At 42.6% G+C, this 11,766-nt stretch overlaps 1 protein-coding gene across 1 annotated transcript in view; it reads left to right on the top strand.

The window, feature by feature from the left end:
* The first annotated feature begins 10,669 nt into the window (after nucleotides 1-10,669).
* LOC110579709 (guanine nucleotide-binding protein G(q) subunit alpha) overlaps nucleotides 10,670-11,766 on the top strand; it is a 199,315-nt gene continuing 198,218 nt past the window's right edge. The window contains exon 1 of the mRNA XM_021689365.2: nucleotides 10,670-10,855. Within this exon, the coding sequence (XP_021545040.1) occupies nucleotides 10,709-10,855 (147 nt within the window). The 5' untranslated portion in view covers nucleotides 10,670-10,708. The remainder of the gene's footprint in view (nucleotides 10,856-11,766) is intronic.

Below are 11,766 nucleotides of genomic sequence, written 5' to 3'. Positions count from 1 at the left end.
GTGAGAAATCTAATGAATGATTTTTAATGCAGTACAACAGACAGAGAAGAAAGATAATCATAAAATCTGAAAGCTGGAGGGAACCTTCGAGGTCATCCAGACCGGTTCCCTTGTCTTGAGCTCTCAGGGGCCAAGTGACCGTGTATTGATCACTGTCCCTGGTGTCCCTGACGCAGCTGGCTTTGGAGGGCCCCTGACTTCCACTGGTGCTCTTTGCAGGCTGCCCATCTGCCTGTAGATTATCTCCTGATGAATATGACGTGAGGTGGAAAATGTCACTTCACATCTGTCCTGGGCCTTTCCCTCCACAACAGATTTAATTTGTTGCTTTTCCTCGACGGAGTCCACATGAGCCACTCTATCCTGAGGCCTTCGGAGTGATTCCCAAGTGCACCTTGTCATTTTCCACCCAGCACGTTTTTAAAGTATGTGTGTAACCTAAAAACCTGGACCACCTACCTGCCTGTTTTTTATTATCTGAAATAATTGTTTAAAAATCTGTGGGTGACTATTTATTCTCTGGGTTCCTGCCTCCTAGAATATTATTATTACGACTTGGTACTTTTATGGTATATTCATGTGTTCCAAATAATGTTCATTGAAGTCCCAGTTTTCTCTAAAGAAGTGTCCACGTAGCAAAGTTGCCACTCTGTGTATCAATAGGGGTGTGTGTGTGTGTGCGCATGTGTGTGTGTGTAACATGAGGAAATTTGTCTCATAGGAAATGAAATTCTAACCCTGGTTTTGCAGTCTGCCCTGACTCCTCCATTAGCATAAGGACCTCAGTCACGGCTGTGTTCTTGCTTTGCTGGAGGCCCAGAGAATGTAGGACACAAATCGCATCTTTTCCATGGGTATCCTCCAACATCAGTGCAGTGGACCTTTTTTGTGTAGGTATACACAAAGTGATTCCATTGGAATGAATAAGCCCTTCAAACTGAATGTGCCTCTCTGTACCCTTTTCTTCTTCAGGCCTCTCTAACTAAGAATCTAGAACTTCTGTCCATCTAAGTCACCCAAGTCCCAATTCCAGGGGTCATCTCTATTTCCTTTCCTCCCCTTCCTACCCACTTTTCATCCATCTTCACCCAAACTAGACCCGGAATCATTCCTCTTCTCTGCATCACGTCTCCTGCTGTTATCTTTTGCTTGGATTACTGAAACACCCTCTTGGCTTAACCTTTACGGTTGGTCCACTCTTCACTTAGCATTAATCAAAGCATAGCACTTCCCTAGTTGAAATTCTCCAAAGCTGTCCAGTGCACCTAAAGTAAAATCTAGACTTGTTTCCTGAAATGCAGTACCCCGTGTGATTAGCCTCTGCCTCTGTAGCCTGCAGAGCCAGCCCCTTGTTACCTCCTGCCTATCACCCCCTTGCCCCCCCGATGCCTCAGCCACACTGGCCCCTCTGGTCATCCCCGCAACGTGCCAGTTCCCACCTTGACCTCTATGTCAGCTGGTTCACTGCTTGGAATGCTGTTTCTTTCTATTTTCTTGTGGCTGGATCCTGGATATTCAGATAACAGCTTAAATGCACCTTCTTAGAAAGTCTTTCCTCACCTTCCCAAATTAAAGTAGCTGCTAGGTCATTCGTTTTGCCTTATTCTTTAATTCTTTAATGCAGAGCATCCATCTCCATTTGATTTTTTTTTTTAATTTTTAAAAAAAATGTTTTAGGGCGCCTGGGTGGCTCAGTTGGTTAAGCGACTGCCTTCGGCTCAGGTCATGATCCTGGAGTCCCGGGATCGGGTCCCGCATCGGGCTCCCTGCTTGGCAGGGAGTCTGCTTCTCCCTCTGACCCTCCTCCCTCTCATGCTCTCTGTCTCTCATTCTCTCTCTCTCTCAAATAAATAAATAAAATCTTAAAAAAAAAAAAAAATATATTTTAAAATGTTTTATTTATTCATGAGTGAGAGAGAGACAGAGGCAGAGGGAGAAGCAGGCTCCCCACCTAGCAGGGAGCCCGATGCGGGACTCAATCCCAGGACCCTGGGATCGTGACCTGAGCCGAAGGCAGACGCTTAACCATCCGAGCCACGCAGGCGCCCCTCCATTTGATATTTTATTATTCATCTACGTACCTGCAAGTCATCTGCCACTCACACTTGTGTGGTGTGTGTATGAAAGCATGGACTCTGTCCTGTATACTTGATGCCTAGACTAATAGCTGGCATGAAATGCACACACAATAAAATTATGAACAATCCATGCTCAAAATGTGCATACAGTATTATTCTTTTTTAAAGATCTTATTTATTTATTTGAGAGAGTGAGCGAGAGAGAGAGCACAGGAGCAGGGACAGAGGGAGAGGGAGAAGCAGGCTCTCTTGCTGACCAGGGAGCCCGACGTGGGGCTCCATCCCAGGACCCTGGGATCATGACCTGAGCCGAACGCAGCCGCTTAACTGACTGAGCCACCCAGGCGCCCCTCCACTATGGCTTTAAATACTGCATTGAAATATTATATCTCTTGATTACCCAGTTTTTGCTTCTCCGCATCTAACCCTGGGTCAGACTCTTCTCTCATTTTCTCACCGGATTTTGCATTATAAATTAAATCTGGTGTTTGTTGAGTACTTACTACGTCCCAGTCACTGTTAGATCAACTCACTGAAAATTCACAGCAGAGCTGTAAAGTAGGTAGTGGTACCTCAGATGAGGAAAAAGTTTGAGAGGCCAGGTAACTTACCCCGGTCACAGAGCTGTAGGGACAGGCGAGACAGCATATGCAGACTATGCCATGTGGGTAGAAAGAGCCTCATAAAGTGGAAGAAAGATGAAGACCTTTAACATCCTGGTATATTTACTCCACTGTTCTGGAGAGGCCTTTAAAGAAATGCAGTGAGCGGGCGCCTGGGTGGCTCAGTCGTCAGGCGTCTGCCTTCGGCTCAGGTCATGATCCCAGCGTCCTGGGATCGAGCCCCGCATCGGGCTCCCTGCTGGGCAGGAGGCCTGCTTCTCCCTCTCTCACTCCCTCTGCTTGTGTTCCTGCTCTTGCTGTCTCTCTCTGTCAAATAAATAAAAATAAAAAAAAAATTAAAAAAAAAATGCAGTGAGCAAGAATGTAAGGCTTAGGGAGGAGAGGTGATGGCCTAGTTGGGTGGGGAAGGGGGAAGAAGAGGGAACTCAAAGAATGTGTCAGTGAGATGCTTGAGGAGACTCGCTGTATTCTGTGTGTTTTATTGATTGCCATTGGGAGTACATTAGGGGACATGAGAAAACTCACCTATATGGATCAAGTATTTGATTATATGGAGAAGTACTCCTGTGACAAAGTAACTTTAACATGTAGAATGATTTTAGGGAAAGGTTTTTGAGTTATAAAAAAATGCACACCACACATCAGAATAAAGTATAGATGGATTCGTTAAGTGTAAAACATAAAACCAGAAAAGCCAAAATAAATATATATGTTTGGAACTTTTAAAAAACATAAACTTATTAAATGACAGAGGAAACCAGATGAATTAATTAAGTACAGATTTTAAGTTGATATATCAGATTTTGTCATCGAATGGAAAGAAAAAGTTGAGGTTGAGGAAATATTTGTAGCCAAAGTTTACTTTTGTTTTAAAAACTTGTTCTAAGAAATCCACCCCCCCCCCCAAAAAATAGCAGGTCCTCAAAAGAAAATGCAAGTTCATAGAAGGGATACAAATGACAAAGTATGAAACAAGTTCTCATAAGTAAAGATGTAAATTAAGATAAAGATTTAATTTCATTTCTGAAATTGTAACTATTAAAAAAGCCTGGTGTTGGTAAATGAAGAGTGGGGTAGAGAAGGGTCTGATGGATGTGCCGACTGGTAAAACTATTGAGACATGTAACTATGAGGCAACTATTCTTCCCAGCTGCATTTCTATCATATTCTCCTGAGGAAGTAGAGATTGAGGCAAAGATTTTTCTTCAGGGATGTTTATCACAACATTATTTATAAAAGTGAAAAATTAGAAATACTCAAAATGTGTTATGACAGGGAGGTTGTTAGATTATCACGCATCCTTATGATGGCCTTTCAGACAATCATTAATAGCTATTTCTGAAGCATAATTACTATTTTGGAATGATTATCACAATATTTTATGTGAAAAACGACAATACAGTATTATCCCAGGTTTATTTTAGAACAAGGACAGAAAGAGTACATTTGCCTAGAAAAGGAGACTGGAAAGAAATATACCAAAATGTTAACATTTCAACAGTTTTGAAAACAGTTCCGGTTTTCTGAGTTTTCTTTAGCAAATATTTACAACTTTTATAAATTTGGAAAAAAATATTTTCTGAAAAGAAAATTCATGAGGACGTAAGATCGGGAGCCCCTGACAGACAAATGTCTGTAGGTTCTAGTTCATTTCCTTCTATTTCGTTTTCAAAATAGAAGCGAGTCCCTTCCCCTCCTCTGCAAACCAAGTGAGCTCAGAGCTTCTCAGACTTTTCCTCTGCACACATTTGAGGCAGAAGAGCATGAACATGCACTCCTGGAGGAGAAAAGGATGGGGGAGGTAATCTCATAGTAACCTCCTGGGGGCACCTGCTGGCTTAGTTGGTGGAGCACGTGACTCTTGAACTTGGGGTTGTGAGTTCAAGCCCCACGTTGGGTGTAGAGTTTGCTTACAAAAAAAAAAAAGAAACGGAAACACACAAAAAAGTAACCCCCTGAACAAATTTTAGTGTGAAAATTCATGTAAACTTCCTGTCGTCTCCAAACTATACGGTTACTAGTTTATGAAATTGAGATATAATTTATATACCATGACATCCACCATCTAAAAGTATACATTCTAATGGTTTTCACTCTATCCAGAAGCTTGTGCAACCAACCGATGGATGCTAGTTTTTAATACACAGATGTTTACCATGGATGCTCTGTGGTAAAATTGACTCTCCAAGAAATTACACCTTTTGAATAACCTTGATGGCACTGTAGGTCCCTTTCCTGGGAGGATTCTAACACTTTGAGAAGCCCAGGACTAGATGAAATTCCAGGTATTTTCAACAAATTGCATTTTCAGTGTATTTTGCCTATCTTTCCTTTAAAACCGACTTACCTGGATGAGTTATTATTAATAGTCCTGCTTACCACTGATTTATCCATCTGTTCAGTTTCCATTCACAGTGGGGGATAACTAAATTCAGTTCATTTCTGTGCTGTATTTTTTAAACTGTCTAGTACCTTCTGCCAGACCTTGCCGGGGATTAAAGAGTGAAGTCATTCCCAACTCTTGGCCTCAGAGGACAGTCTTTTAAGGAGAGGAAGTTATGGTGACTTTGGTATTAGAGCCGCTTCGTTTCAAGTGCAGGGTCCCAATTTAAGTGGAGGAAGATGTGCAGAAGGCAGAATGCATGTATCTTAAAGTAGATAGCCCGAGATGTAGACAGCACATGGATTGAGTTTGGGTTCAGTGTATTTAAATCACTTTTATCTCAGTGCCATTAATTCTTTGCAGGTGTGTCTTGATGATGTGCTTGCGGGTAGAAAATTCCTCCCTGAGATTTCTGGTTCTACTTTATCCAAGATGAGGTGGAAGTAGTCCAAGTTCAGCTTTGGTGGTGCTGAGATTCCATGTCTTAGACTCTTGGCCTAAACCAGCAGCAGGCCTTATTAAGTACAGTTACTTGAGTTATAATTGAGCTCCATGAGACTTGGGTCTGTTCTGAGCCTTTCTCTCTCTGGGTGCTGGCCAATCAAGAGGGCAGGACAGGGGCATTTGGCCTGAGCCTTCACATTAATTAAAGGCTTCAGATGTAGATTTCTGATGGTTTGACAATATCTCCAAATACAGTCATGAAAGGCACTGGCAGGACGAAACGAATATATTCATTGTACAGCTTTAAATACCACAGTTTTTATAACTCAGTTTTGGCATTTCTTCTTTTTCCCGGGAGCCTAAAAAAATAAGTGGCTGTGGTGTGGGTCTCCCTCCGCCTGTAAGAGGCCCCAAGAAGGCATATTTTCTGCCTTTTTTTCAGGGTGAAGGGAATGAAGCATGAGGATCCTTCAAGTTCCTGATAGTGCAGCGTTCATTGATTGTTTTCCAGGGCCAGTGTATGGCAGTCGGGGACATCCCTTCCTTTTCAGAGCAGTGACAGTAGTCACTGACATTTTGAGGGCACCGAGCAACTCTTGTATGTACGTGGATTGTGCTTTGCAGCTCTTTTGATAAAAGTATAATCCAAGAAGCCAACTTAAGCGTGAGGGAAGGAACCAATGAATCCGTGATTGCTTTCAACAGTAAATGATAATCCATTGCCATTAAGAAGTTGATGTATTACTGCATATAAAACTGCCGTTTCAGGAGGGTGGGTGATGTGGGGTGAGAAAAACTCTCCTGCCTTTAGAGATGAATTGGACAGAATGGTTTACAGCTTTCATTGTGCAGATGGGCAGGATAATCAGTTTCGTCATATAGATGCTTCGTATGAGTAGGATACAGAGAGTAGATACGGATTTGTGGCGGAAGCCGTGTGTGGAAATCCTCTTGTGTTGAAAAGATCTTGTAAAAGCCTAAAATGGAGCCGTCAGGTCGTTGTGTGTGCGGTTGGTACGCTGTGTTCTGACTTACAAAGTGATGCCTTCCACAACGGGATGTGAAACTCATACTTGATTTTGCTCTGATGGAAAGACATGTGAGGTGAAGTGGGGATTGCTCCTCTCTGTGCTTTATCCTGATCTGATGGGTAGGGAAGAAAAAAACCTAAGTATCCCTCAAAGCCAGTTATACATGCTGGATGATATCCCTCCCCCACTTTTTTTTAAGATGTTATTTTTAAGTAATCTCTACACCCAGTGTGGGGCTCGAACTCACAACCCAAGATCAACAGATGCATGCTCTACTGACTGAGCCAGCCAGGCACCCCATGTGTGCCCTTACTTTAATAGCATGATTCTTGCAGAATCTCATTTCTGGGTGTTTTGAGGAGCTAGCTCGCTAAGAAAAGGCAGAGTATGTACCCAAAGGTAGAACAACTTTTCTGGGGAAAATTTTTAGCCATATTTATAGAGACCATTAAAAGAGAAGAAACAGTGTTGTGGGGTGCAAACCCTTGTGTGTGTTGATGTGCTTGAAGTTGTTAAGTGACTTGTTTGGAGATATATTCAAATTAGCAAAAACGAGAGCCTCCCCCGCTTTCATATAAGTGCTCACTGCTAGGTCTTATCAGTGGCTTTGGAAACAGTAGATGTGTATTTCTTGAGCTAGGTCAAGAGTTACTTATGCCCTGTGCTGTGAAAAGAGGTTAGCTGTCGCTGGATTCACAGAGAATCTATTAGCAGAAAAGTCTGCTTTCTCTCATTCAGATACAAAGAATTGTGAAGTCTCTCAGACTTTTCATGTGGCCTTAGGAAGCAACACCGTTTTATAGAATTCAAGAACAGCTGTTTTTTTTTTTTTCTTAGTTGTACCAAATATATTTTTTTCATATTCATCATGAGTAGATTGTTAAAATGTCCATTTCAAATCTTGAGAATGTTGTATAAGTCTATAAAAATCGGAGAACAATATGATATTTGGCTTACACATTTAAGAATAGTTCATTTGTCTCCATGATAGAACTCTTTCAATGGAACAAAGAAGCTGAAGTTTTTGCTCTGTTGAGGTTTTCAGTCCATATTTTTGTTGGGGGGCTAAATCTTAGTATAGAATAATAACACCAGTTGACTACTTTTAGCTTCTACCTACAGCATCTGAAAGTCACACAGACTTTCTCCTCCATGGAGTGCTGCCTTCATTCTGACTTTGCTGTATTTATATAGTAACGTCAAAGGGTGAGCACTAAGTTCATGGGTGAAATTTATCTGGGAGGGATGGCCAGTCAGTTGGAAGATGGCACAGAGATTCAAAATGGGTCCCCACTAATCGAAGCAGTATTCAGAAACTCAAAATTAGACTAAATGGTTAAAAGTTGGGTCCCAGCAGGAAACCTGTGGCACACTCCAGCTGGGTGGCTGAGGGGAGTTCTAGAAGGGGAGGAGGTCATCAGGGGCCGGCGCTAGCCCTGCAAGGGGAGAGAGCGGTCACAGGAACCCAGACAGAGTAGCTGCATGGGGCGGGGGGGGCACCCAGCAGGAGCGGACACAGCATATCTGTGGTGCCCTTGCAGGGAGCAGGCTGTGGGAAAATTCCCCTTCCTCATTTTCCTGCTCTCTGGTCTCCTCCTCGTGTCTTCTACGTGCTAAACCCAAGGCAAAGATGCGGGCAAGGGAGCTGTTGATGTGAAAGCCTTATGGATCAGCCTCCTGGGGCACTGAGCAAGACAAGAGAATGGAGAGACAGGATCCCTGGGTGTGTCTGGGCCAATAGGAACATGTCTTACTTTGGAGTTGATTTTTGGATTCTTTTTTGTTTCCCCTTTCTTTGCCCGCATTCATTCATTGGTCCCGCATTCTGGCTCTGTTTGGACTCTTCATTAGCGTGATGCCCAGGTGACTAGATCCAAAGAGGTACCAAGCGTTGACTGCTCTTGCCTGGCGAGACTGAAGTGAAACAAAAGCCAGTGTAGTTTATTTGTCTGCGACTTTCTTATTTTTGTGTTTTAGATTTTATACTCACCCAAATGAGTATATAAAAGCTGCTCTGATTGCCAGGAGGAAGAGGCCCTATGGCCTGATTCTCTTTCCTTTTCTTCTCGTGCCATTAACCTCACATATTAAGATTTCTTCTTGTTTTTGTTGTGGAAAAAACTAGCAGGGATTCTGATTTGATGATTATGTCTATGGTTGGGCCCTCGGAGCAAGCCATTGCCCCCGGGAGAGGGATAATGAAGCAATCTGGATTTTTTTCCCCTGCATACTTTGAAATGCTTGGGAGAGTAAAGATACCTGTTGTTCACTATACATTGTGGATCGATAATGAGGATCAGTTTCATTGCTTTATTTCTATAAGAGGTGCTACTTTTTAGATACTTTGGGTCCCCCCCCATATTCATGGTTGAGATTATAAAATAGTCGTTTTATTTATTTTTTATTTAAAAGATTTTATTTATTCATTTGAGAGAGAGAGAGAGAGACAGAGCACAAGCAAGGGGAGAGGCAGAGGGAGAGGGAGAAGCGGGCTCCCCACTGAGCCGGGAGCTCAACACGGGACTGGATCCCAGCACCTGGGATCATGACCTGAGCCGAAGGCAGATGCTTAACCATCTGAGCCACCCAGGTGCCCCTAAAATAGTCGTTTTAAACTCTTGGGATGAAGCTCGTTAAAATGGGTTGATGGCATTCACATTGCAGTGTTAACTTTATAGTTCAAGGACTCCAGATCACTTATTAAAAGTCATATGAAAATGATAAAGGAGTTGCTGACCCAGGACCGAGGAGCTAGAAATCCTCTTCCTCTGTAACTGGGCAAGGCTTCTGTGTTTACCCGGACATCTGTAGTCATTTAAGATTGCTTCTGTGAAAACCGTAATACTTATTTGAATCTTTCGTGATTGTTTATAAAGATGAAAATGAAATCTAACCCCTAGAAAAACAAAATGAAATTAGGACACATGCTGTATTCCTAGTTTTCAGTTTTCCTTTTGTGTTTTCAAGCACCTAGTAGGTCGCAAAAGGCAATAAAGACATGCTAGCCGTTCTGTGTTTTAATATTTTATTCTTCCATGTTTAATATCTAAATAGGTACTTTCAGTGTTTTTCTACACTGTTAGAGTTACTGGTAACCATTTTCCTACACTGTTAGGATTATTGATAACAGAGATAGTTATTGTTTTGGAAATCTCAAGGAAGCCTGAAAGTGAGTGAAAAATGTTCAGAAATGAAGTGACGTACAGAAGAAGCCACCTCCATTTGGAAAAATGAAGTTTTTACATTCATAGTTTTAGATTCGTTGTGGAAGAAATATGTTGTCATTCAGTGATAGAATCCCAACTTTCTGTCTTTTCTTCCTCCCGTGGCCATTGGTAGCTTTGTTAGGGATTGGCCGCAGGCTTATGGTAACAGAAAAAGGCGTGTTGAAAAAGGGAAAAATAAGAGCATGGAAGAGAAAAATCCAGTAACAGTAAATTTCTATCTCATGCTATTAGTCAAGAATGGGCAGAAGGAAGGCGAGTCACTGTGACTTCTCTGAATTAGGCGATTCCTTGAAATAACTGAGCCACATACAGTGGATCCTTGCTGTCCAGAAAATTCCTGATTCTTATCTGGATGCTGTGCTCTCCATATCTATGTACCATTTTAAAGTGAAAGAAAATGTCTAGAAATTTCGAGGCATTTTTCTCTTACTGCTCTCCGAACAGCATTTGTGTAAGTGCATTGTCATTTCCAGATCCAAATCCTGCCCAGCAGCCCAACCTCCTGGAAGGCTTTCAGATATTCTCCAGGGAGGAGAGCTTTATCAAGTGTTTATTCTCTTCAAAAGATGCTGATTTCATTGTGTTTCTCCTAAGATACGTGGTTACAAATCACTATCAAAATTCCATGCTGAGTGGCTTCCAAAGAGGTGACAGGTTGTGTTTGTGTGTGTGCGTGCGTGCGCGTGTGCGTTTAAGCTCCATCCGCCTCTGAAATGGACTCTCATCCTCTAGTCTTGCTGCGTATTCTCTACAGGTGGCATTTACCCTCCTAGTTATGCTCCTCCAGCAGGCCGCGCGGGGATGCTGCGTCCAAGCCGCCGTCTGGGAGAGCGTGCGAAGGTGTCACAGTCTGATGACCTCTTTTGTTGTTGTCCATCTTGCAGGGACGGGAGAGAGTGGCAAGAGTACGTTTATCAAGCAGATGAGAATCATCCACGGGTCGGGCTACTCTGACGAAGACAAAAGGGGCTTCACCAAGCTGGTGTATCAGAACATCTTCACGGCCATGCAGGCTATGATCAGAGCCATGGACACGCTCAAGATCCCCTACAAGTACGAGCATAATAAGGTAGGCTCCTCCTGGGAACCGCAGGCAAAGCCGTCCACGGTGGCTGGGTTGGACAGTGGGTTTTTGAAGCATGCATTTTTCGTCTCCTCCCAAGTGGGACGTTTAGTGGTTCAGTATGTTCTTTATAGTTGGCTTTTTGTTTCCTTAAATCTTTAAAGTCACATCTCTGCATGATTAGAGTTGTGTTCTTAGTGATACCGGTGGAAGACACATTTGGATGTTGGACAATAAATATACGGAGGTTTAAAATTCCGGGGGTGCCCCATTACGTTAAGAAGACTGGTTGTAAGCTCAGGCCAAATTGACCAAGGTGAGGGAATTCAGAGAAGAGACAGTGGACTTGCTTCAGTCTCCCACTCTTGGTGCTTCCTTGAAGAAGAAGAAGAAGAAAAAAGAACAAAACCGCTTAAGAGCATTCTGTCCGGTTTAATTTTGGATTTCGTGACTTCCTTTCAGTAGTACCACAGGCTTAATTTTATTTCAAAGTAGGTCCATCTGTCACTTCCAATAACCTTTCAAACATGTTTCCCTGCACTTGTGTTTCAGTCATGCAGACGTCTAAAACCACTTGAGAAGGGGTGAGGAGGAAAACAAAATCTGAATCTTCTCAGGGCTTGTAGGTGTTGATCTTCTAGTAAGCTGGTAAAACCTCACCTTTTGTTTTTTTTGTCCAGGTGCTTTGCATGTTATTGTTTTTTTTTTATTCTTATGTTAATCCCCATACATTACATCATTAGTTTTAGACGAACCTCACCTTTCGTTGACGGAGCACTGCACCTGCCCTGGTTTGAGAGCCTTCCTTTAAGTCTTCCGCTCGGTGCTCTGGATAATCTGTTCTTAAAAATGTTTCCGTATACCAGGTCAATATGTGGCAGCAAGAGGCTGGCATGCCCACTGTGACTCATAAACCG

This window comes from Neomonachus schauinslandi, chromosome 13 (assembly GCF_002201575.2).
Source record: "Neomonachus schauinslandi chromosome 13, ASM220157v2, whole genome shotgun sequence".
NCBI classification, from domain to species: Eukaryota; Metazoa; Chordata; class Mammalia; order Carnivora; family Phocidae; genus Neomonachus; species Neomonachus schauinslandi.
Note: the sequence above shows the minus strand (reverse complement) of the source record. Positions and strands in the feature narration are given on the sequence as shown.